This window comes from Calypte anna, chromosome 1, assembly GCF_003957555.1.
Source record: "Calypte anna isolate BGI_N300 chromosome 1, bCalAnn1_v1.p, whole genome shotgun sequence".
NCBI classification, from domain to species: Eukaryota; Metazoa; Chordata; class Aves; order Apodiformes; family Trochilidae; genus Calypte; species Calypte anna.
This window is the reverse complement of record NC_044244.1, coordinates 191,825,886-191,850,720: the sequence shown is the minus strand read 5'-3', so window position 1 is coordinate 191,850,720 and position 24,835 is coordinate 191,825,886. Positions and strand designations below refer to the sequence as shown.

At 39.4% G+C, this 24,835-nt stretch overlaps 1 protein-coding gene across 1 annotated transcript; it reads right to left on the bottom strand.

The window, feature by feature from the left end:
- Positions 1-3,070: 3,070 nt before the first annotated feature.
- Positions 3,071-21,504, bottom strand: CCDC83 (coiled-coil domain containing 83). Its single transcript, XM_008496771.2, has 10 exons — positions 21,419-21,504; positions 16,142-16,226; positions 13,980-14,148; positions 13,116-13,283; positions 10,261-10,352; positions 9,046-9,114; positions 6,490-6,611; positions 5,387-5,472; positions 4,611-4,786; positions 3,071-3,295 (listed from the first exon to the last, which is right to left on the bottom strand). Exons 1-10 carry the CDS (start codon positions 21,502-21,504, stop codon positions 3,113-3,115), a joined length of 1,236 nt encoding a protein of 411 aa, XP_008494993.2. The 3' UTR covers positions 3,071-3,112.
- Positions 21,505-24,835: the final 3,331 nt, after the last annotated feature.

The window sequence follows — 24,835 nt, the reverse complement described above, 5'->3', positions numbered from 1 at the left end:
CCATGCCAGCCACAGCAATTTCCCAAGTATCCTATTTCTAGAAAAACATTATTTGATACAATTTTAGCCTCTTGCTGCACTCGAATCACTGAAAATGAGGAAAAACTCCAGCGCCATGTCAAACCCCAGTTTTCCGTGGCTCAGTGGAGATTATCTGATGGGCCACATTTGGAAACAGTCGTTGGCATCTTGTTACTGTGTCATGTCCTAAAACAACACCCTGATTGTGGTAGTCTGCAGAACATGAGCTCTGGAGAGCAGCATTCCGGAGAAACATCCTTATTTTTACAGTGGACTCAAAATCCAAGGGAAAGTTTTTTAGAGGAATATCCAGCTGCAAAACATCATTGGCTTAAGATGCTAATGCTGTTAGATCCTCTGTTGTTTGCTTGTCACTGTAGTGTAACTTTTCAGTCCATTAGCTTCTGCCTTGACCTTATTCTGGCAAACTCCTTTTAGCCCACAGAAACAGAGTGCTTAATAACTCCTCTCTCAGAAAGCAGCCAAACAAGAACAAACGCTGCAGAACAAGTCTCCTATCCTCATTTCCCAAAACATGCAGGTCTGAACCTGTGGAAAGATTGCTTTGTTATATAACCCAGCTGAAGCAAAGGCTGAAAACCCCTCGAAAAACCAGACCAAAAGTTAAGTAACCTCCATTCCCCACAGCTCAGGCTGGGGAGGGATCACACTTGCACTGCCAGACTGTAAAACGGTGTCATCCAGTTGCTTGGCTCTGCAGGGAAATTGCCCAGGGAGGGTTCAGTCCAGCAGTGTGCTGAGGTAAGCAGCTCCTTCAACCACTGGAGTGGATACAGGCGAGCAGCACACCCCACCCCACCCCTCTCCATTGTGCTTCTGAGGCATTTGATGGATTGCTGGTTCTCAGTTCCAGCAGCACATGGACTTCAGTTCTACTAAAATGCCTTTTATTACCACACACTTCCATGCAGCTTGGGCGATACTCATACTTAACTTTAACTCTGAATTGCCAGTGAACACTCATGAGATTGTTGGGTTTTTTTACCCCTGTTTAAAGGGCAAGTTTCTTAGAGTTGTGTGCCAGGTAAATACATAACTGCAGCTCAGCCAAGGCTTCGCCTTGATTATCGTTGTGGGGACACAAGGATGCTGTTCTCCATCACGTAACCTAACCAGTGTCCTACAGTTGTCCTGAGCTACAGAAACACAGTAAAGAAAAGGTATGTCATAAAGGCAGGTATTTAAGGGTGGTTCCTGTTAGTTTTGTGCTACCTGGAGTAGGGAATCCTGACTCCCATGGCTTAAGTAGGAGTTGGAAGCACTGGCTGTGCTCACTGATCAGCCCTCTCTGTTTTACAACATGTTCATTCAGAGATGTTTTTCCAGTAACAATGTTATCAAATCCAGATGCCTCATTTACTGAAGACCTGACTTTCTCTGTGTAAAGCCTCACACTGGCCTTAATGCTAATCCTGTAGAAATCAAGGGGATTTGGGACACTTCACTAAATATGTTTTGCTACAGGCTGTTGCTTCTGGCTTGCTCCCTCATCAGCATATCTCAGGTTTCTTCTTAACTCCCTCTCAGTCACAGGGACACATAAGGGAAATGGCTAAACACTGACTCTGAGAGACAAAGTTTCTTTTTTCCAAGTTTACATTGTCCTGTACCTGGTGGTCTGCACTACGGGTGTACACAAGGAAAAGCCTACAGATGGGCCCTACATTTACATGGCCAGGGAATGGAAGTGCCCTCTGGGGAGTGGTGGGAAGAGCAAGAGGCCTGTCCTTAACAGGCTCAGCATAATCCATATTCCAATTCTGCAAGTAAATGAAAAGCTAAACTGATCACTGAGCAGAACTAATCTGTCTTTCAGGAGAGCCATGTCATGGGGCTTGCACTTCTCTCAAAGAACAGCCAGCATAGCTGAGAGGAGACTTCTGTTGTACTGAAAACATCTCATAAACATGGATTTCCATTCCCTCAGCACTGCAGGGCTAGGAGCACCTCAGTCTTTGTGGTAGCTCAGTTGGGTTGTAGAGGGATGCAGCCAAACTTATTTAACTGTTTACTACATGGCACTACAAGTGAGATCCAGTCTGAGATTAAGGCTCCTGCTTTACATGTCTACTTGTAAACCCAGTTACTGAGGAGCTGAGAGAACGGATCAACTCACCTGCAACCCAAGGAGACACTTACTGAGCAGCAATATCTGAGCTCCCTTGAAAAGTGAAAAATACTTGCACTGAAGTACAGGATGAGACCTGCATAGACACAGGTTGTTTAAAATGTGAAATTAAAAAAAAAAACATGAACACATTTTTCCCAGCAGCTGATTAACCCTTCATGGGTTTAAATCAGATTATTCAGTGCTTACACAAGTGTCCAAATGGGAAATGCATTGGTCAGAAGCTTATTTCTGCCTGTGAGAAGTTCCCTGGGCTCTCCTAGTAGGGTGTCCAGGATGTGCAATGAGAGTGGGAAAAAACCCCACTGAATCAATCCACTAAGATACATGTTCACAGGGACTAGCCACAAACCACAGATACAGGATTACACAAAATATCTGGGCAATGCTAAAAAAAAAAATAAAAAAATTGAAGACTTTGATGATTTTTATGCTTTTTTTTTCCCCCCTTATTAATTATTGGTTATTTCAATATATTTAAGTAGGGGGTTTGGGGAGACAGATACAATGCATTTAGTTTCTAGCAATAGTTGAATTATGCTTGGATAAATTAGATTCTGCTTTAGCAAAGTATTTTGTACCAGGGCTACATTTCTCAGCAGCCTGCATTTACCCATTCCATGGCTGATCAGGAGGGAGCTCCACATCTGACAGACTGCAAATGAGAAACCCAAAACCTAACTTTTAACTCAGATTCTTTATTAGATATTTGTGCAGCTATTTGACTTGAGAAGCCAAAGAGAGAGAGTTCTCACAGTGGTAAGGAAAGCAACCTTTCCATTATCCATTTGCATACACACACCTCTCATTAGACACGTGTAAATCATGATTTGAGCACTCAAAAATAGTTTCCACAAAGCCCAGCACCACACACTTGAGGAACACAGCAAATATTTAATGAACTGGGAGTGTGACATTTCTATGTTAGCAGCACAGCTTTGCCTATGTTTCACCAACCTTTTCTTCACATAAGGCCCTGATCATCCGAGCTGTGATATGCCTGTTTGATCTACCATCGTCTTCATACCTCCTGCTTGGCATGTCATCTGTTTCTTCATGAATAGGCATGGTTCTTCCAACCACATACATGAGCCTTGTCCCCAGAGGACCCTGTTTTAAATATTCCTTAAGAAGAAAGAATATTGTTCTGCAATTAGATTAAAAAAAAAAAAAGCTGTTCTGCAAAAAAAAAAAAAAAAAAAAAAAAAAAGCCCCAGCATCTTTCCTGTAAAGGTTCTGGCCCAGGTTGTTCTGTTTGGTAAATCAGTGTTGACTGGTTTGATTTACAAGCAGACAGTCTTAGGAGGCTGTGGCCCAGCTGCCCTCTCCTTTTCCTGTGTGTTTTCACCCATAAGATTTTCTCTGCAAACCAAATTCTACTCCCAGCTTCAGTTCTCTGAGAAGAACTAAACTAATCCAACTAATTCACTGCTGCCAAAAGAGAGAGGCCCAAGTCCAGCCATGTGCTTCCACCATGTCTGTGGTCTTCTCCAAACCTCTGAGTCACTTTGGTTTATTAACCCAACAGACAACTAATTCAGGAGGAAAAAATGCTATTTTCTGCTGGGTTAGTGAGTGAGTCAGCTGCAAAAACGGTCTCTGTGTACCCTAAGGGCAGGAACAGGACCATACAGACAAAGCCAGGGAGAGAGAAGCAAGACCCTACAGCACAAGCTCTTGAATCACCTCTATTTAATAAATGCTTTCACATAAGTTGCCACTGCAATTTAACTATTTTCAATTATAGCTTCATTCTTAGGAAGGGCAGGAATGTCAGCAGCACCTATGGCCCTCAGTGGGGTGAGCTCTACAGTGCTGAGAGTAGGAGGAAAGAAGTAAAGCCAGCATTCCTCTTACCAAGGCAACAACTACAAAGAAACAAACACCTGGACAGATTTGTTGTTGTTGTTGTTGTTAAACATTCAGTTTTTCTCTGTAGTGACTCTTCAGGACAAAATATCTCCTTAAATCAGTCTCTAATCAAGGCAGCAGGATCATTTCTTTGGACACAAGTTGCAATTAACCAAACTAACACCAAATATCTAGAAAAAAAAGTTGCTGGGGGGAGGTTGTTTTGTGTTTTTTGTTGTTGTTTTGTTTCTTATTTTGGGTTTTTTCATTGGGTTGTTGTTTTTTTTTTTAATAACCCTCATTATTGAGTAAGTCTGAATAGAATATTTAATGGTAAAGAAACCTTTGGCTTGATGACTTTCAGAATTCATACTAGGGGGAATTTAACACTCAGTGTTTCACTCACTGATTCCTAGGGCACCATGCAATTGCCAAAACAATTAGTCTTGTGCTATCAGAAATGCCCTGAGGCAACCAAAACACCCATGTGAGGCTGACCTGTATGACAGAACCCATGCTTCCAGCAGTAGATCATGCTCCACACTGAAATATGTTTGTGTCAGTAAAAGATTCTATTATTTTAACTCACCTGGAAATCTTTTTTATCTTCATTTAACAGCCTATCAAGAGTTGGAGTAAAAGGCTTTTCCCAGAGCTCCTTGTCCCTGGCTTGAGGCTCTCTTTTAGACTGAATCTTTGCAAAGTCTTTAATCTTTTGACAGGGGACTGTGACACTTCTGAGGCTGTCATCTCCATCTGCTTTCCCTTTTTAAAGAGATGAACAATGATGTGTATGTAATTCTTAAGCTTTATGAAGATCAGAATTAGTATTCAGTATGGGCATTGCCCTTAACATGGCTTGGCCAGTGTGAATTAATTAACATCTTGGTAAGACTTTTAGTTGGCAATCCAAGCCAGATGTTAATTTTGCTCAGTTTTTTCTCTGTTTATTTCTGTTCACAATTTCTGATCAAGATCAGAGACCAAAATTGATTGGAATCTAGAATAATGGTCTGTGGCAAAAGGCAGGAGAAAAAAATCAGCTTTTATCAGTTTATCAGTGCTTTGAGCAACCTGGTCTAGTGGGAGATGCCCCTGCCCATGACAGGGGTGTTGGAACTAGAACCCCTTTATGATCTCTTCCAACTCAAACCATTCTCTCATTCAATTTTAAAACTTTGTTACAGGTAGATTATGGTCTTCTTGACACAAACTACATTTTACCATTGCTGTGCTGACTACAATTCACTGAAAAATTAAGTTTGCTATGTAAAACAGGCAATTTGATAAAAAAAACTTAAGAAATAAATATTTAAATGTTCAGTGACTTCTAAATTCCTTATAATCTGTTGGCATGCACATTACTTGCATACTCACTAAACTCTACTTCATTGATTTCATCCTTAGGAAATTTACCTTGCATCTCAGCTGCCTGGGTAAGAAACAAAGGCCTATGGAAAAAAAAAATGAAAAAAAGGTAAATTCATCTTACAGGTCTGAATTTTCCTGTGCAACTTTTTGAGGTGTGGGGGAGGGCACCCTTTCAGAAAGCCATTTGCTGCTTAACCACAAGTGCAGAATAGTGCAATGGTTTAAAAATGCAATGGAGGCAGCCAGGTAGCTTAGTGGCTAGTAAGCTGCTCTTTTTTATTCTTAGTGCCTAAGTTCAACTATGTCCATGAGACTAAAAGAAAACAAATGTTATAGTCTAGAGTCAGTCCAAGATTCAAACCACAGCTGGCAGCTCTCATGTAAAAACAGTCCCAAATTTGGAGACTAGAAAAAAATGATCAGCTCTTAAGACTTGGAGCTTTTTTATGCAATATGGCTGAAATCACTGAGCTGAGACTGGAAAATAAAGATGGATCATCCCCATTGTTTCATGGTGCTTTTAATACCATTACTGTTGACATTTTGCTGCTAAATTAATCATTCTCCAGGGAACAAGTTAAGTAATTTCAATATAAAAGAAACTAATACTACAGACACCACTACAGACAGAGCTATCCCAAGGCTTCTTCCTTACTCAGTACCTCAGTACTCAGGAAATTTGTTTCATTTGGGATTGCAAAACTCCATATATTTGCATATTAATCTTCACATCCTTAGACATTGTGTCCACAGTAAAGGAAAAATACATTACTCAGCATTTGGTCTGAGACAACTATAACAGAAAGAAGCTATTTCCATGCCCCAGTGGTATCCCCAGTGCTAAAATAAAATTGGCTGCCACTAGGTCTTAACAGGTAATTAACAAAGCCAGATTTTTCCCCTTAATTTTGATATTCAGAAGGTTACTATGTCACACAGACATAAATTCCCCACATACTCAGATCCTGCCTCTCCTCAACTACCAAACTACCTTGGCTTTGTTGTGGGAGAGCCCAAATAGCTCCAGAGGTAAGAGAAAGCATTATGTTTTTTTAAAAAATCAAAGCATTCTTAAGTCTGTAAAGGCACCACTTTACCTGGGCTGTCTCAGATCCTGAAGCTTGCTATCAATCAGTTTTGTCACTAAACTGATATTTTCTTCTTCCAGGAGCTCAATAGAGGCTTTCAAATCACTTATTTTCTTTCGGTACATCTCAATCTTTTGAAATGGCAAAATAAAAATAAAAAATAATTTTTTCAAAAAGGATGGTCTTAGACAGACTATACCCATTTTGGAAAGCTTTCATGGTAGCTATCTTAATAGCACATACCTAGAAAGAATGCAGCTCTATCAGCAAGACCATGCATTTGGTGGAGAAGCACAGTGATACATTTTCAGGCAAAGGGCCTCTCTGCTTTCACACAATTTTTTAGAACCTTTCATTGGCACAACTCTGTCAATCACAGCCACAGATTTGGGCTATGCAGCCCTGAGCACAGAACCTTCTGATGTAGCCAAACAGGTCTGGGAGACAGAAGTCCTGCATTTTTCTTTTTTGCTTTCACATCAGAGCTTTGAGAGAGAGAAAAACCTTCTTTTTGGAGTTAAATTCAGGTTCTTTCTTGCTCAGCAAGGGTTGCTTTTCTAATTCCTGCCTATATAAAAAACCTTCAGTCCAAGCTATCCACATTGGCTGAACCCCAGGTTCTCCTTTCTTTTGGACTGGTAATCACCCCATTTTGCCATGAAGTTATATCAACCACAGGATACCAGTGATTCAGTTCCCACAATTCCTCTCACTTTTCCTGAAGTACAAGCAAGTTCTCAGCCCTTTCCTGGGAAGTGGAATGTACTATGTGATGGATACCTCCCCAGAAATCTTAGCTATATGCACATGTTTAAGTACCTAGTGATCTGAATACATCTGTTCTCACCAAAGCCAAATAAACCCAGCTATTTATAACCCAAATTTACAGTTAAAAACCAGTTCCCATTTCTCCTGGAGATTTAGAAAGGTGAAAATGACAGGACATTAACGAGTAACAGGATGTGGCTTGTCATGATGAGGTGATGCAGCTTTGCACCATCATGGTGTGACACAGTAACTAGGGAAAAATGTGACTGAAGTCTCTAAAGCTGTTCAAATTTGGAGGTAACTAATTCAGGGCTGTTGCATTAAGTCATTTTTTCAGTTTGATGGCCAAACTGAAAAAAAAAAACAACAAACTGGGACAAAACTGAAATTTTTGTTTTATCTCCCCAAAAGAAAACACTGGAAGTCTGTCAGCTATTTATAAACATCAGCCTGAAAGAAAACATTTTGTCTATATAAGAAGAGCAGAGAAAATGCCTGGGTCAATTCAGAGGACTGGGGATGTTTGTGATAATAATTCTGTTTTGCACAGCACTAATTCATGACTAATTCATAACACAGAAAACTTCTAGTTGAGGAAAGAAACCCAAATCCCTCTAACTCTGAGGTGAGGGCCTGTCAGGACATGATATCGTGTTGGTAATCCCTCTTGTTGATGCTTCTTAATGTGTATAAAATTCCTAAGTGTTCAGTCAGACAGGAACACTGGAAGGGAATTCCTACTCATTCAATGATATAATGTAGAAATTCAAGCTCCTGTTTGTTTATACAGATTGAAACATGAATTCCCTCCTGTTCACCCCTCTCTCACTGCCTCAGAAGCTGTGGTTTGGACACCCTCCCTGGAAAGTTAAAGATGTAGGCTCAGAGGTCATTAAGGGGAAGGAGGAGAGCCATGTCCCTGCATATTGGCAAATATTTTAAACCAGTAAGTAAAATGGAGAAACCTCTGCCAGGTTTGTTCGTGTGGCACTGAAACATAATAAGCTCATTTATTATTTTTCCAAAAATGTCTCAGTTCTAAACTGTGAGGCTGCAAAGGTGGGGAATAGTACTTCCTCCATTCAATCTCTTGCTTAGATTTGATTGCAACAAAGAATCTGTATTGATTGGAACAAACACGATCAAACTTTCACCATGGAAAAATCAGTTTCCTAAATTTGGTTCATAAAAAAAAAAAGGTTTTTTTCTTGACAAGAAATGTTACTACATAATATGTAGCTCAAATAAGTAATTAAAGGACAGTATAAAAGCTATCAAGTAATCCATTAAAACTCATTATGATTTTGATTTTCCTCTCTCCGGTGTATTAATCTCCAGTGTATTCTTTATTATCTCCTGTTTAAATCTGTCTCAAGCTTTTTCTCCAAAAATGTTTCCAACACCCCTATAATTTTTTCTTTCAGTATAGCAGCACTGGAACTTAACTGCAATTCAAAACTACATTTTTCAGATACTTGTATGGATGAACCTTTACACCATATGGTATGCCAGTTCCCACAGATACAAACACTTAATTGTATGGAACATGGTAATCCTTCATATAACTGCTTGGGAAGGAAAAAGGGTCCTTCATTTGTAAAAGCAGATGTTCAACTTTTACTTTTATTCACCACATACACTGTTTACTACTCAGGATTGCAAACTAATTACAGGAAAATAGCTCTCCTTTTCCCATGGAAGCCTTCAGAGGCCCATCACTGGAAATAGTTATGACTGTAGGTCATGTATTTCAAACCTGAACTATCACAGTAAACAATACACAAGTGATCCTCTTACCTCTGCTTTTAGCCATTGATTCTCTTCAATTTCTCTGATACTGTTTTGGTCTAAGTATCTTACAGCATTCTGAGAAAAGACAATTTAAGGTCATCTCATCTGGAAGCAGGACTTTGCCAGTGCTGAATACTATGAAGAACTTCCTTCTCTTTTTAACAGGAAAAAATTAAGAGACAGCCTCACAGCAGAAAACAGTAGCATCCCCTGAGGGATTACAAGGGGATACAGTCCACAGAAACAGCTGCTTCTTCTTCATCATCCTGCCTAATGTTGTTTAGATGTCAAGCAATTTACCAATATTTTATAATTTCCCATATTAAAATAGGACATTTCCTTTTTGCCTAGCAATCCTGATATCTTCCTACTACTGCTCAGATCTTCTGTTCTGAGGAAATCAAACTTTTAATATTACAAAAATTAAGCAAAATCACAAATGAGGCTGGACTGGTCTGTGACAAGTGACTTAATCTAATGCTAATGAACCAAGGCTATAATTTAATTATTCATGTTAGTAAGTGGAAAGGAACTACTGGAGGGAAGATGCCACTGTAGATCACCATAAACACTCCTTTGGATTATGTTCTTACATGGCTGAGAATCCCAGCAATGAAGTCAAGGAATGTAAACATCTAGTGGGCCCAATTGGTGATTTGTACTGAAGTATGTTTTACTTATGTTTTGTTTTTCTTGAGGAAGTTGTCACTATAAATACTTTGTAAATCATAATGGCAAATCAGAGGTGCCAGATTTCACAAAATATCTCTACATTAGTAAGTTTAAATTTTACACTTGACCATTATTTTGACATTTTAAAAATGCTGCACTTAAAAAAGCACAAAAGATTTCTTTTCAAAGTGATGTATAGTTCCATGGAGACAATCTCTTAGCATGTTATTGTTTTGTAAATCTAAACATCAAACATCAAAATCAAGACCACAGCAACAGTGACATGTTCTTGAACAAGTCATGTCAGTGCATGGTGCCCCAGTTTCCCGTACCTCATTTGCAAAATGCCCTCACATCTACTCATTGTTAATCTGATGTGAAAATATAATGCCCAAGTGTGTGTAACAATAACTAATGCCATGTTTAGTAAGAAAAGTTACAGTTTCAATTTATTAGAAAAATTCCAGGTCTTAATCCAACTAAAACAATTATTAATGCAGAATCTTAACTATGATAAAGTCAGCACTCTTAAAAAGGCAGAAGGAATACCTCAGGGGCCTTTTCCTTAGTTAGCTTCATGTGATTCTCAACCTGGCGGTCATTTTCTTCTTTCATTGCTTTCAAAGTATTTCTATAATATTCTTCAAAACAAACAAAAAACAAAACAAAACAAAATATCAATATTAGCATCAATTTATTCTGACAACAGGTAATTGGCATGCTGTTCCTAAACTGGAACTTACCCGACAGCATCAAAAGCAGAGATGCTCCACAGAAAAGGATTCAAACATCCTTCTCCATAAAAATTGGCCTCCTAAACCCAAGGGACAAGAGTGCTGACTACAAAACTAGAAAGCTAAACTGACTTACACATTACTTTTGGCAACTACTTCACCTGTACAATTCACTGCTGAGCAGTGAGCTGAGCAATCCTCTGCTAAAATATTGCTACCTTAACAGTAAATTTTGCCTCCACCAGTAGCAGAGCTCTTGGAGTCCTATAAGAGATTTGCCTAGAAAAACTTATTTTTTAGGTCTAGAAGCATATTAGATCACCTTATGCACATGGTATTTTTTCCAGACAGTTATTGTACAGAACATAATGAATTTGTTGACTTATCTCAGCCTTCCAGGGGGGTTTTAATTTGACAACAGGAAAAAATGTAGAATGTGGCATTTTCCTCAATGATTTGCTTGCATCATTACTTGTGGTCATTATTTACAAAGTGTGGTGTCTTACGCTAAACTGAATTTGTTTGGCTTCAAGTTCCAGTCACTTGCTATTTAATTACTTCCTCCTTCCCTTCAACAAAAAATACCTCTGCTGCTGGTATTTTCTCCTTTAGAAGGAATGAATGAGATTGTAGAAATGTGCTTTGAAGGAAGGCACATCATACTTGTTCCAGGGGCTAGCTCTGCACTTGTGTTGCAGACTGCCTGTTGCTGATCTGGCTGTAAATCAGTATCTAGTCATGGACCCACTGTGGAGCCAAAGGCAGTCCAACATGAAAGGTGCTTAAGTCGTGCTTTCATTCTTAATTTAACACTGTGGAAGCTGGCCTGCCTTAATCAATCCACCATCTAGACTTGGCAGAATGAAATGGAAGTACTTACACACTATAATTAATTCATCTTTTCATTTTTCCAGGCAGCTAAACAGCCTTAGTTGTACTGGGAGAATGAAGAAAGGGAAGAGTGGTTCAGACGTATTTTCTGTTTCTAACAGGGATATTTTCCCCAAGTCTCTTGCTACAACACTGTTTCTCCTGACCTCACATTAATGCATGTCTCTCTTCTGCCTCCTGTCCCCTTCACTGTCATTTTGTCATCTCCAGATCACATAAACTGTGCCAGCACCAAGCCCTTCAGAGGTACCAAAAGATACAGAAACTTCTTCACCTATGCTTACTCCCTGAGCCTGTTGCACGTTGGGGGGATTAAAAAGCCCAATTTGCAGCCACATCATTCTGGAAGCTTGTTAGATTTTGATGTTGTTACTTTTGTTGTAGGTTAAATGACTGTCCTTCCCAGCCACTTCATAAGTTCAGTTTTAGGAAACTGAGTTAAACAGTATGCTGACATCCAGTAAAGGGAGCACCACTTTGCAGTATGTTAATTAGGTAACTACTATATGTGCCTCTGTAACAGCCTTTCTATAACTACACTTGCATTCAACTGCAAATTTTTGGCTCTGTACCCCGTGACATGCAGGAGGTCAGACTGAATGTTCTTACTGGCTCATTCTGGCATTCTATATAAAAGCCCATTCTCTTTTTTATTTCATATTTCAGCAGATGTATAACAACATTTTAAATTGATTAAGGACATGGAAAACACATAATGAAAAATACCAAGCTCTCCTGAATACAGAGATGGAAATCCAACAAGCTATCTGGCAACACAGAAAACACTGTGCAGATCTTAATCATGACGAAATATGTTTCAAGAGACAAAAAAAGATAGCAAGCTGGCTCTTATCCACAGTAGATGATGCCTGGTAATGGCTGGCACAGAATATAGAGAGACCCTTAGAGCAGTGTCACTGCCTGTTACTACCAGCTGCTTGGCTGTGCTCATGCATACTGAAAGACATAAAGGAGGAAACCCAGGACATCCTTCTCCTGTTAGAAGCATGGTTTATGTAACAGCAAAATATTTCAATGATTTTTAAATAATGCAGTAGTAAAAAAATCTTTGCAAAGCACTCAGCACCGGAATATGTAAGCTCCCAAATTAATCCACTGTTGTGTCTGTACTGAAACTGTTCCCAGGATTTGTATAGGTCAGTGCTGGCAATTTTGCCGGGCTTCATGTAAGAGCTAATGCCGAGAGGCAAAGTTCAGACCACTGGTAAACAGCTCCCTCTAGTTCTGCAGTTCCACCACCGTGCCCAGCGCAGGAGAGAGTGTTCAGGAACGAACTTGTACTGCTTTCCTGTCAAAGGAGTTTTAAACATAAACATATGAAGTGCTTGTGGCATGAGAAGCAACAAAAGCAGGGCAAACTTTTTCAAGGGTGACAGCTAAGGGAGGCCAGTGTGTAGGGAACCTAAATACATGTAGACTTATTTTTAGAAAAAAGCAGTCCATTATAACATTTTAAAAAATATGGGCTGTCTGTATCTTACAAGAAAATTCTCAGATTTATTTTCACAAGGCTATCAGTTTCTTTATGTATTCGTAATTTCTGCAGCTTCATAAAATGCTTTGAAAAGGGCCTGTCCTGGATACAGAGAAAGAGTTCTTCAATGTTTTTAGGAATATGCAGTCTGCTTCAGGTGCATTGTCTTGCAAATGTTCATAAGAATTACTCTCACTTCACATGAAACTAAATTTATAATTTAATTAATTCTCAGAGGGAATACAGAGCTCATAAAACTTGCATTACACTGGCTGTAAACTGACCTGCATTCCTGTGAAAGTCATCTTTGACTCCTTTGATGTCTTCTTCCAGATTCATAATTTTACTGGAGTGTGTTTTACTTCCTACATTTTTATACTCCAACCAATAATCCCTCTCATCCTGCTTTACTGAAAGTCTTTGCTCAGTTTCTTCAATCTGGGACTGCACATCTAGTAAAGTAAGAACATCAGAAGATAAATTCATCACCAATTTCTTGAACTGAAAGTTCATAATTCTTATGACTTCATCAAATTTTCGAGTAACAGCACTTTCACTGGGATTGGAGAAAGAAGGGTGATTCTTCTACACTACAATGCATTACAACACAATGGCCTTACATAGTGTCAAGGGCCACCATCATTGCTGAAAACAGCTTGTTCTTATTCTGCCAAGGAGAGACAACAGGTCTCATTAAAATGTGGTAACCAAAGGCACATGTGACTTCACAGGATGACAGCCAGAACATTAAATAGTCAAAACGGCTCATTTTCAGCATTAATAATTTTTATTATATTCCAGTGAAACCAGTCCATAGAGCTTTCATGAGTTTGAACTTAATAATATGAAGCCTTTTTACTTGCACAGTAATATACGTCACTTGGAAGGAAGAAAACAGTCTAACATAGGCTAAGTTTCTATATAAAACCAACTTTTTTTCAATTTTATCTTAATGTAGTGAATAGTTTTACTTATAAGCCCTCTACGGTCCCACACCACAGCTAGAGCTTAACTTCAGAGAGGAAAAACTTTATGCTTTTTATGCAACAAGGAAGTTGGATCGCTATTTAAAATGAAAAAAAAAAAAAAAAAAAGCACAGTCCTAACCATGGAAAGAGCAAACCACACTTCTGCAACTCACAACACACCTTTCAGAAGCTGTTCTTTGTCTTTTTCATACTGCCACGTTGCTTTCAGTGACTCTTCCACATCATCCCTAGTGACAACCTCCTTCTTATCCTGTTTTTTCTCCTCTTCTTCTGTTTGTTTTAGGATACGCCCAATGTGTCCCTGCTGCGTTTCCTTCAGGAGGTCATTCTATGAAAGGACAATAGAAGAAAAGGTATTTATTGAAACATTTTCAAATTAGTTTTCAAACTTCAGTAATGAAGAAAAGTAAAATCTGATCTAGTGCCAGGATGCACTTCAAAAACACTCAGCTAAACACCTTTGCTTCAAATTCAAAAAGGATGGAGCAAAAGGGAGAATCTGCTAGTCTCAGAAGTTTCTCAGAAGTTTCTCAGTAACTTAAGGACCATTAGAAGGAAATGAGAGTCAAATGACTGTTGCATTCAGTGCAGTACATGAATAATTTGCCATTGAGGAGAAAAATTTCTTTGTGGGTTGATTTAATAACTATTTATTTGTAGGATTTATTTACTTCACTTCAACATTCTTCATGACAATTTACCACCTTCACACAGAAAAATCAATCAGGTCACTTGCATATAACCACAGTAGAGTCTTGTCAGAGCTAGAATTAGTTGCACCCACTGATTTCACAACTGTGATTATAACCACTTGCATTGATCCTCTTAAGTGACACAAAATGTTTGAACTTACTGATTGTGTATGTTTGCTCCTGTGTATGTTTTCTCCTTAAAGGAGAAAATAACCATACCAGACAGACTGTAACAGTAACCATACAGTAGAGAGTCACAAGCATTCCTCATTTCTAGAAGGATTAACTCTAAACCACTCAGAAACATTATGCAGGAAACAAAGAATGGAGCTCTAAGATCTATCAACACCTGGGTAAATTGAGCAAATCACATTTCAAGCATACCCTGAAGTACCTTGCACACTCTAAAATATAAAGAAGTCCTTGAGAGACCATGAACAAAAAGCAAACTGGGGGAATAACCATAAAAGCCTTCAGATGACTACAGAGAGAAGAGCCAAGTGCCATTTCCACTGATAGTTAAGGCTGAAACTGAAATACATTACAGACCTCAAGTTGGGAAGGAACACTAAGGAAAACTGAACAGATGGGTATTTAGAAAAGCACGGCAAGTATCAGGTACTAGGAGACAGAGAGATGTTGTTTCCATGTTTCACTGCTATAGGAAATGCAGGCTGCAACATTGTTTAATCACATGACCAGTTTAATGACTTTTAAGCAATTTGAATTCATTTAATTAGGTGACTGTATATATATCCCCTTTAAAGGTTCACTGTTCTCAGTCATCAGATGCCGTATTACAGTTTCTTACATACAGTTCTTTACAGGCACTTCATATATGCAGCTCTTTAAAGTCTCACTCAGGTGTGATCAATAGTTACTTCACCTTGCTCTAAAAAGAACCCATAACAACTCTTAAACCACAAGGAAGTGAGTCTTCATCAAGCAGTGCTAAAAATTGAACCTAGACAATTGTGTGATGTTCTTGCTTCTTCATTCATTATAACAAAGTTTGCAAGAATAAAAAAACCTCTTGTAGATACCTCTGCAATTCTGTTACCTTAGAAGTGAATCAAAGAAGGTCAGCAAATCTCAAAACTTGGTTACATCTGCTAATAATACATACAAAAATGAAGTGAATGTATTTTATTCTACTGTTCACTGAAAGTGTGTTCTTGACTTCCCTGAAGAATATTTGCAGGACTGTTTAAAAAGGCACATCTGAATGTACTGCAGTACAGTTACCTACTGAAAGGTGGGTGGGCTCACTGTCCCGTGTTTGATTCGGAGTAGTATTAAATACTTAGGTGGTTACTGAATATCTCCCATGCCAACAGAAACACCCTCACTGAAGTCACATAACCTAAATGAATTCACTTTACTGCTGTATCCTCTTCTCCCTTGTTCTACCTCAGCAGTGACTTTTTTTGCAAGGTTGTACTTAGAACATTTATGCAGCATGTCAAATTTAATTCAGATAAAACTTTATGTGCTAAAAGTTACCAATTCTAGTTTCAGTGACTGTAAGAAATTCTCTGCAATGACTACTTATAGTGAATGTAGTATTAGGATTAAAGAATAAAATACTGCATGTAAAATGTGTTGGGAAAAGGATGTGTGGTCACTTACTCTTTGATGATATTCTTTGTTCTTTTTTTCCACTTGTTTCAGGTCAATCAAAACTCGATCAATTTCTGCTTCTTTTGTCTCAATTCTGTGGAGAAAGAGTCAAGAAAGAGAAGCTCTTAGGAAATCAAAAGACAGAGGAATGTTACCTAAGCTAACTAAAATGTAAACACTTCTTAAATATTTCTTTTTCTATCCTATTGCTTGATTAATGTGGGTAGATACCACTGTCTGTTTAATACACATAAAATATAAATAATTCCCATATACATCTGAACTTTCATATTAGTTTGGATCTCACACTCCTACCGAGAAAGAGACTCCCTGATTATAATGTTCCTTTGTAGCTAGGAAGGACTAAGCTGATTTATTCCTTTCTGGTTGTGGTTTAACCTCAGGTCTCTTTTAAGACAAGATTATTTGTGCTCCAGAAATATTAATTCCTCATCACTCACCTCAGAAGAACCGTAGGCAACTCACTCAGGCATCGGTCAGACGAATCCTAAACTGAACAATTAAATGGCACTAAATTCTTCTGAAAATATGGGGGGTTGAACTTCATAAAGTGTATTTGTACACCAAGAACTTGTTAGTCTTTAAGATACACTAAAGAAGTAGGGTCTGCTGCCTGAGTAGTTTCTTCTAAGTATGTTTATAAATTTCTAAGTATGTTTAGATATTATCCAGGTTCCTCCAGTGTATTGATGATAACCTCTTGATGCAATTGGTGGAGGAGCGAACTAGGAGTGGAGCATTGCTGGATCTTGTCCTAACCAACAAGGAGGGCCTGGCTGAAGCAGTGAAGGTTGAGGGCAACCTTGGCTACAGTGACCATGAGATGGTGAAGTTCAGGATCTTATGTGTAGAAACAGGATTCCAAGTAGAATCTCAACCCTGTACTTCAGAAAGGCCAACTTTGCCCTCTTCAAACAATTGCTCAGGGCTCAATTGCTTCAAACAATGGGACAGGGCTCTAGAAGGTAAAGGAGCCCAAGATGGATGGTTAAGATTCAGGGACCACTTCTTCCAAGCTCAAGACCAGTGCATCCCAATGAGAAGGAAATCAAGAAAGGGAACTAGGAGAGCAGTATGGCTAAGTAAACTCAAATGGAAGAAGAGAACCTATAGATTGTAAGGAAGGGCTGGCCACTTGGGAGGAATATAAGACTGTGTCCTGAGAATGCAGAGAGGAGACTAGGAAAGCTAAAGCCTCCTTGGAATTAAACATTGTGAGGTTAAGGACAACAGGAAGGGCTTCTTCAAATACATAGCAGATAAAACTAACACTAGAGGCAATGTAGGCACTGCTGAATGTGGTGGGTGCCCTGGTGACAGAGGATACAAAAAAGGTGGAATTGCTGAATGCCTTCTTTGCCTCTGTGTATACTGCTGGAGAATGTCCTCAGGAGCCCCAGGCCCCTAAGGCCACTGAGGAAGTCAGGATAAAGGATGAGTTTGCCTTGGTTGATGAGGGATGGGCTAAGGATCAGTTAATGAGTCTGGAGTCCATAAATCCATGGGTCCTGATGGGATGCACCCACAGGTGCTGAAGGAACTGGCAGATGTCATTTGTAGCCTGCTCTCCATTTTCTTTGGTAAGTCATTGGGAATACAAGAGGTGCCTGAGGACTGGAGGAAAGAAAATGTCACTCCAGTCTTCAAGAAAGAGGACCTGGATAACTACAGACCACTCAGCCTCACCTCCATCCCTGGAAAGGTGATGGAACAACTCATTCTTGTTGCTGTCTCCAGGTACATCAAGGACAAGAAGCTTATCAGGAACAGAGAACATGGCTTTACTAAGGGAAAGCCATGCCTGACCAACCAGATAGCCTTCTGTGAGGATACAGCCAGATAGATCAGTGATGGCAGAGCAGTAGAGGTAGTTTATCTTGATTTCAGGAAGGCATTTGACACCATCTCCCACAGCATCCTTGGAGCTAAACTGAAGTGTGGCCTGGATGATTGGGTAGTGAGGTGGATCAGGAGCTGGTTGATGGATACAAGCCAGAAAGTTGTAGTCAGTGAGATGGAGTCTAGTTGGAAGTCTGTTTCTAGTGGAATCCCTCAAGGGTCAGTACTGGGACCAGTACTATTCAATATATTTATTGATGACCTGGATGAGGGAATGGAGTGTACTATCAGCAAGTTTGCTGATGACATAAAACTGGGAGGAGTGGCTGACACCCCAGAAAGTTGTGCTGCCATTCAGAGGGACCCAGACAGACTGGAGAGTTGGGCAGGGAGAAATATAATGTATTACAAGGGCAAGTGTAGTGTCTTGCATCTGGGAAAGAACAACCCCACGTACCAGCATAGGTCGGGGACTGAGCTGTTGAAAAGCAGGAAAAGGGACATGGAGTTGGGGGTGCTGATGGATGGAAGGATGACCATGAGCCAACAATGTGCCCTTGTGGCCAAGAAGGCCAATGGCATCCTGGGGTGCATTAGAAGAAGTGTGATGAGTAGGTTAAGAGAGGTTCTCTCACCCCCTCTACTCTGCCCTAGTGAGGCCACATCTGGAATATTGTGTCCAATTCTGGGTCCCTCAGTTCAAGGACAGGGAACTGCTTGAAAGAGTCCAACACAGAGTGACCAAGATGATGAAGGGAGTGGAAGATCTCCCTTATGAGGAAAGGCTGAGGAGCTGGGTCTCTTCAGCTTGGAGGAGAATGAGGGGTGACCTCATTAATGTTTATAACTATGCAAGGGGAGAGTGCCAGGAGGACAAAGCCAAGCTTTTCTCAGGGGTGACTAATAATAGGACAAGGGGCAATCCTTGTAAACTGGAGCATAGGCAGTTCTGTGTAAATATTAGGAAGAACTTTTTCACTGTGAGGGTGATAGGGCACTGGAACAGGCTGCCCAGAGAGGTTGTGGGGTCTCCTTTCCTGGAAACATTCAAAGCCCACCTGGACACGTTCCTGTGTGACTTGCTGTAGGTGACCCTGCTCTGGCAGGGATCTTTTCCAACCCCTAACTTTCTATGATTCTATGATGATTCTATGATTTTAGTGAAAGAACTTGCTCACTGCTTTCACAGTTTTCACAGGCTACTTGTCATCCTCTTTGCCACAGTTGTAAAAAACAAGCATTGTTTTCCTGGTGTTCTCCATTCTAGAATGAGAAAAGCTGGACTGCAAATGGTGTCTATTTAAAAAATTATCTGTAAACTTTGCCTTCCTGGAATTCATTCACCGTATAACACAATAGAGGAAAGTATTACCATTATCACAACATCTTTTACTGTTTCCACATCTATTGTTCCTTGGGGTATTTTTTGGGGTTTGGTTTTGTTTTTTTTTTCCCCTCCTCATTGTACTAAGCTGTTTTAAAAGAAGATATTTTTTATCCTGCTAAGTTTAGATCACTCAGTCAGTCATTCAAATTGTAGGCTAATAGATTTGAATCCTCTGGTGTCAGTGTGCTCCAAGGTATTCTTCAGATTTTTCCTGATGTTCAAGGCTATGAGAGACTGGAGCAGAGATAGAGGGGTACCTCACTTGTAAGTGAGAAATATCACACTTATTATGCAGAGGCAACAGCTTGGACATATACTGTTACCTCCTAAACTACCTGCCAGTTTAAATCATTTTGAATAATTATGATCTTAATGTCTGCTACTTGAATATTTTCCATGAAGTGACAATCTACATCTGTCAATTTGTTAATGTCAAAAATGTCTACGAGTATAAATTTCTATTTTTTTCTGCTACAGATTGGAACTTTCCTATATAGATGATTGTTCTATAGTATTTGTCAGACAAAAGCCACAAAACAGTTACATTGATAATTCCTTTGATTTGATTTTTCTCAACTCTGTACACTAGTTTTAATCTAGATGATTTCATCACCTAGAAACAACGTTTTTCTCCTGCACCATGTCGGTGATTAATGGAATAGTTGTTACTAACCAATCCTGAAACAGCAAACTACTGCAAATGCAAAATAACAAACTTGCTATGAACACCAAACCATTCTTCCATGTACAGGGGAAAAATCAGGAATGGAAGTTAAATAAATACTACACACCTGATAAACCCTAAAGAAGAATGTGACAGATACTCACTTGTATGGTTATGCTTGTTTGTTCAATCAAGTGTTAGTCATAGATGACAGAGGTTGAGAAAGAGAGGGAAACAGAGGAGAGAGGTAGAAAGATAAAGGAAGAATGAAAAATACTTTTCTTCCCTTTTTCCCCAAGAAACAAAATATCTTGTGTCACAGCAGCACACATTTCAGTGGAAGACTCTTCAGACAATTGAGTCATTTGCTTGGTTATTTGAATATGCATAACAATGATTTAATAAAAAAGAAGGGTTTTTTTCCTCAGCCCAGTAATGCAGTTTGCTTATTTATTAGCAAAATAGATGGTTTTGCTTTTTGACTTTTTGGATTGTATTTATTTGTTATTAGATTAAGCTAAACCTGGTCTGTTTCACTATGGAAATCTGTGCTCTGGTCTTTGTAAAATGAAATAGAAAATCCCACATAGCCCCTGTAAATTCCTATAGATGTCGCTAGAACAGTATGTGTTTGCTCTTCAGTTTGCATTCCCTGCTTTTAATTTCTACTGCAAGGCACATATCCTTGTTCCCTAAATGCTGATAATTGATGAATATTGGATGTTGTTGAGGTTTCTTCCATTTCAATTTCTATCTCTGATACAAGGCACAGAGATTCATTTTTCTCCTTTCAGTCATCTACCCAAGATACTGGAGACCAGATAAATTGGAGGTCTTTTATAACTACTTCTGATATAATCTTAGCTTTTATTTTCTCTGCTGGATTTTAAGAGACCCTTAATTTATCCCTCCATTACTTTTAAAATAAAATTTTCCTTTGTGCTCTGGTCTCAGTTGCACCAAAGGAGCAAACTGAAAGGTCTGGAGGTTTTGGCTAGTGACTACCTACCTCTGTGAAGCCCAAGGAATGCTAGCAAGTAGAGTCAAATGCGATTTTGCAATTTCAGAGTATGCTGATCAAAAGCTTGCTGCTAACAGACAAAAATTGTGGGCTTTTTTTTTGTTTCTAACAAAACTTTTCCCAAGTTATAATATAACTGCATAAAATTATTTCTGACCCACTTAAATGCTTTCTCAGAGGTATAGTTTTAAAAAGTGTGTATTTCTGATATAGCCTTGAAAGCCCAAGATAACAACAGAAAAGAACAGCATGCACACTCCACAGTCAATCAGCTCAGGCTCCGAACTGAGTTGTTTTCTGCTTTATCCAGCCACATATTCCATATGTGTGAAAAGTTAAATATACTAAACCTACTGAAATTCTAGTAAAGATTCTGGAAAAGCTGACTCAGGTTCTGTAAATTGCTCTTCTGGTTTCTCTTCATTCTTCTTCTCCTCCATGTTTTTTGTTATACCTGTGCTAGAAGTGAGATCTAAAGTGAGGAAAGGGCAAGCAGAAAAGAAGGAAAAAAAATAATTAATGATTTACAAAATTACATCATGTTCACCAGCTTTTGTTCCTTGTGACAAGTTCCTAACAGTTCTGAAAAACAGAAAACAAGACTAATTTTTTTTCAACAATAATCCTGACCAGGGTAGCACTCAGGACCATATTTTGGGGACATCTCGAAGTGTTATCTTGAGTAAAGTTGTATTTGTTTACAGTGTTGTCTATCCCTAGTTATTTATTGCATCCATTGCTGTGGGCCGGATTTTACATTCTTGCAAATGAAACCTGCATTTAGCTGTTCCTCTTTCAGCCCCTTGACCCTGTTTTTTTTTAAATCAGGCTTGTTTTATTGAGTCCACTTGTTCATACACATCTCTTCTGCTCTCCTTCTGTTCTCTTAGTACTATGAATATTTGCTATGAATATTTGCAGTTCCACTGCAACTCTGATATGAATTTTCATTGTCAAGAGATGGAATAAAACCACCCTCTGAAGGGGTGTGCAGGGTTATGCAAGTCAGCAGCATTTCCTGGGTGTGTTGTCAAAACTACCAACCTCAATTCAACTCACAATGAATAGTTCTATATTGGTACTGGTAGCATGTTATATAAAATAAAATTAAAAGACTAAATAAAAGGGCACTTAGGAAGATTCCTCACTTTTTGTGGTCACATAATCAAATGACCAAACCAAGGTTAGTTCATATAACTCAGAAGGTTTTATTACCAAATGAGCAGAAACAATGTATATAATGATTTTAAATTAAATTGCTTTTCTGAATTTAAGTTCTGAATTCTCACAATTATCACTCCAATAACTATATTGGTACTAACTTGTTCTGTGACTAAACTCAGCAGACTGATACTAAGCAAGCACAAGAAAACAGGAAAAAAACCCAAACAAAACAAACCAGAAACAACAAAACAGTAGAAAGACACATAGCAAGCCTGCCAAATCAATTAAAAATCAAGGGAACAAAGTTAAACCAACTATTGGTAGATGCACTCTAATCCATACTCTGGAGCATGCCTGTTTGGTACACTCATCATACCCTGAAGCCAGGCAGCATCAGCGTTCTGTATACAAAATAACTTTCTACCCTAAATGAGTATTTGAAGTCTGATGACAAAGCAAGTGAGGGTGCTGAGGGTAGGCAGAGCTGCAGGAAAGCTCACTGTGTGGCAGCTCTGCAAGGTAAGTTAAAGAAAGGGTAAACATACCTTGGAGTCTATGTTCCCACGCAGCTCAGACCTTAGAATATCTTTTTCATAATGTTTTATCCAGAAGAATTTTACTCCCACTCTGTTGGAAACCTGCCTGTGCAGTTTTTGTATGTTCTGCTGCTGGAAAAAAATTCACACTCACAGGGAGAATTGTCTGGTGCTGTTCATTAGTCTTCATACCAACAGATTACTTTTATTGCAGATATTTCACATTAACATGGAAAATTCTGACCCCCACCAGCAATACCCTGAACTTCTGAAATGTCCCAGATCAAAGTTTTAATGGTTGCATATTAGAAAAATATTTTTGCTGTGGAAGTTCAGTACAGTCATGCCTGTGTGACACTATCACCACACAACTGCAGTAAACCTCACTAACATTTACCATCGAAGAAAAAATCTTTTTGTACCTGAGCATCTATTGACCAAGGGAATTAAGAAACAATATGAGACAGGAAGTTAGGTACTTAGCTCCCCTAGACCCCTTTTAAATTTCCACCCCAAATGCACAAGTGCAGAGTGCATTTTTTAAGTATAAAACAATGAATCTGTCAGCCATATTCGGTGCAGAATTAACTTAACTGGTAATGATTCAACCTTCACTGAAGCATTTTACTGATTCAGAAATAGAAGATCACTGCAGCACTTTCTAACTTAAAAAAAATATTAAAATTTCTGTCTCTCTTACTTAAATGGATAAACAACTCCTCTGCTTATAACAGGATACAAACTGAAAAGCTTTGCACAGCAGTTCTTTGAAAAGGTTTGCATGGGTTTTTTTTAACACCAGCCCCAGGTGAGTTCCAATGATATATTTATGAAATTCTTCCTGTGCAGAGAACAAGAAAGCCCCCAAGCTGTACAACACAGTAAAAAATAGTCATACGAGTAACAGATTTGCTGATTTTTGCACACCATAGAAAATACACACACGAGAGAGAAAGGAACATAATTAGGAGAACTGTGAATTGACTGCGTATTTTAAGCCAGCAGGAAAACATTTGCACAGGGCAATATTTATTTCTTCTCACAAACAAATAAACCATGAGGCATAACTCTTGACTCTCCTACCCTATCCCTATGAGCACTTTCTCAACCAGTAAGAACACTGCCATGTGTTCTTACACACAAGGAGAGCAAGGAGAGCACAGACACTGCAACACAACTACCACGACATTCCAGACCACCTGAATGGGGGCTCACCATTCACATGAGCTCAATCCTGATTATCAGTGCCCCTCACACCACCACCCACACTCACATTGTCACCCCTGTATTTCAAGCAGTTGCATATTCAAGTAGCCTCCACTCTCTCCATCCATCAATAACCTACCATGCAGCCCCACCATAATCCCTTCCCAACCTCCAAAGCAGGCTAAGAAGTCCTCCTGCCCTTAACTCTTTCCTGACTAACCTGTCCTGTGTTGCTAACTCCTTCATCACCAGATGGCCAAAGTTGGGCCCCCCCTTACACTGTCTGGAGCCTCCATGTCTACAGTTATCAGACTCCACTGGTACTGTCACCTCTATGCTGCCACCCACCACTAAAGAGTGCCCTAGACAGCCATGCTTTGAAGAATCTCTTGGAGAAAGTCCAGAGGAGAGGACAAAGATGATCAGAAAGCAGAAGACAGCAAGACAAAGTGAGAGTTGGGGTTGTTCAGCATGGAGAAGGCTCCAGGGAGACTTTATAGCAGCCTTCCAGTACCTCAAGGGACTACAGGAACGCTGGGGACTTCTCACAAGGTCATGTAGAAATACCATGGGGGGGGAGGGAAGTTTCAAACTCAAAGTGGGTAGATTTAGATTAGATATTAGTTAGAAATTCTTCACTATGAGGTCAGTAAGACACTGGAACAGGTTTCCCAGGGAATTTGTGGGTGCCTCTCCCTGTAAATGTTCAGGCTGGACAGGGTTTGGAGCAACTTGGTCGCCCCTCCCCATGACAGGGGTGTTGGAACTAGACGAAGGACCCTTCCAACCCAAGCCATTCTGTGATTCGATGATCTCCCCTCACCCTGCCACCATCCACACCCAAGTGCCCCCTCAGGGGACCTGC

What these genes read in the sequence shown, in the direction of transcription:
- CCDC83 (XM_008496771.2), bottom strand. Translation starts at nt 21,504, where the DNA reads ATGGAGGAGAAGAAGAATGAAGAGAAACCAGAAGAGCAATTTACAGAA. An exon ending in ACAAAGAATATCATCAAAGA is followed by an intron (nt 14,149 to 16,141) that starts GTAAGTGACCAC and finishes GTCCTTTCATAG; the next exon opens with AATGACCTCCTGAAGGAAAC. An exon ending in CAAAGAACAGCTTCTGAAAG is followed by an intron (nt 13,284 to 13,979) that starts GTGTGTTGTGAG and finishes TTACTTTACTAG; the next exon opens with ATGTGCAGTCCCAGATTGAA.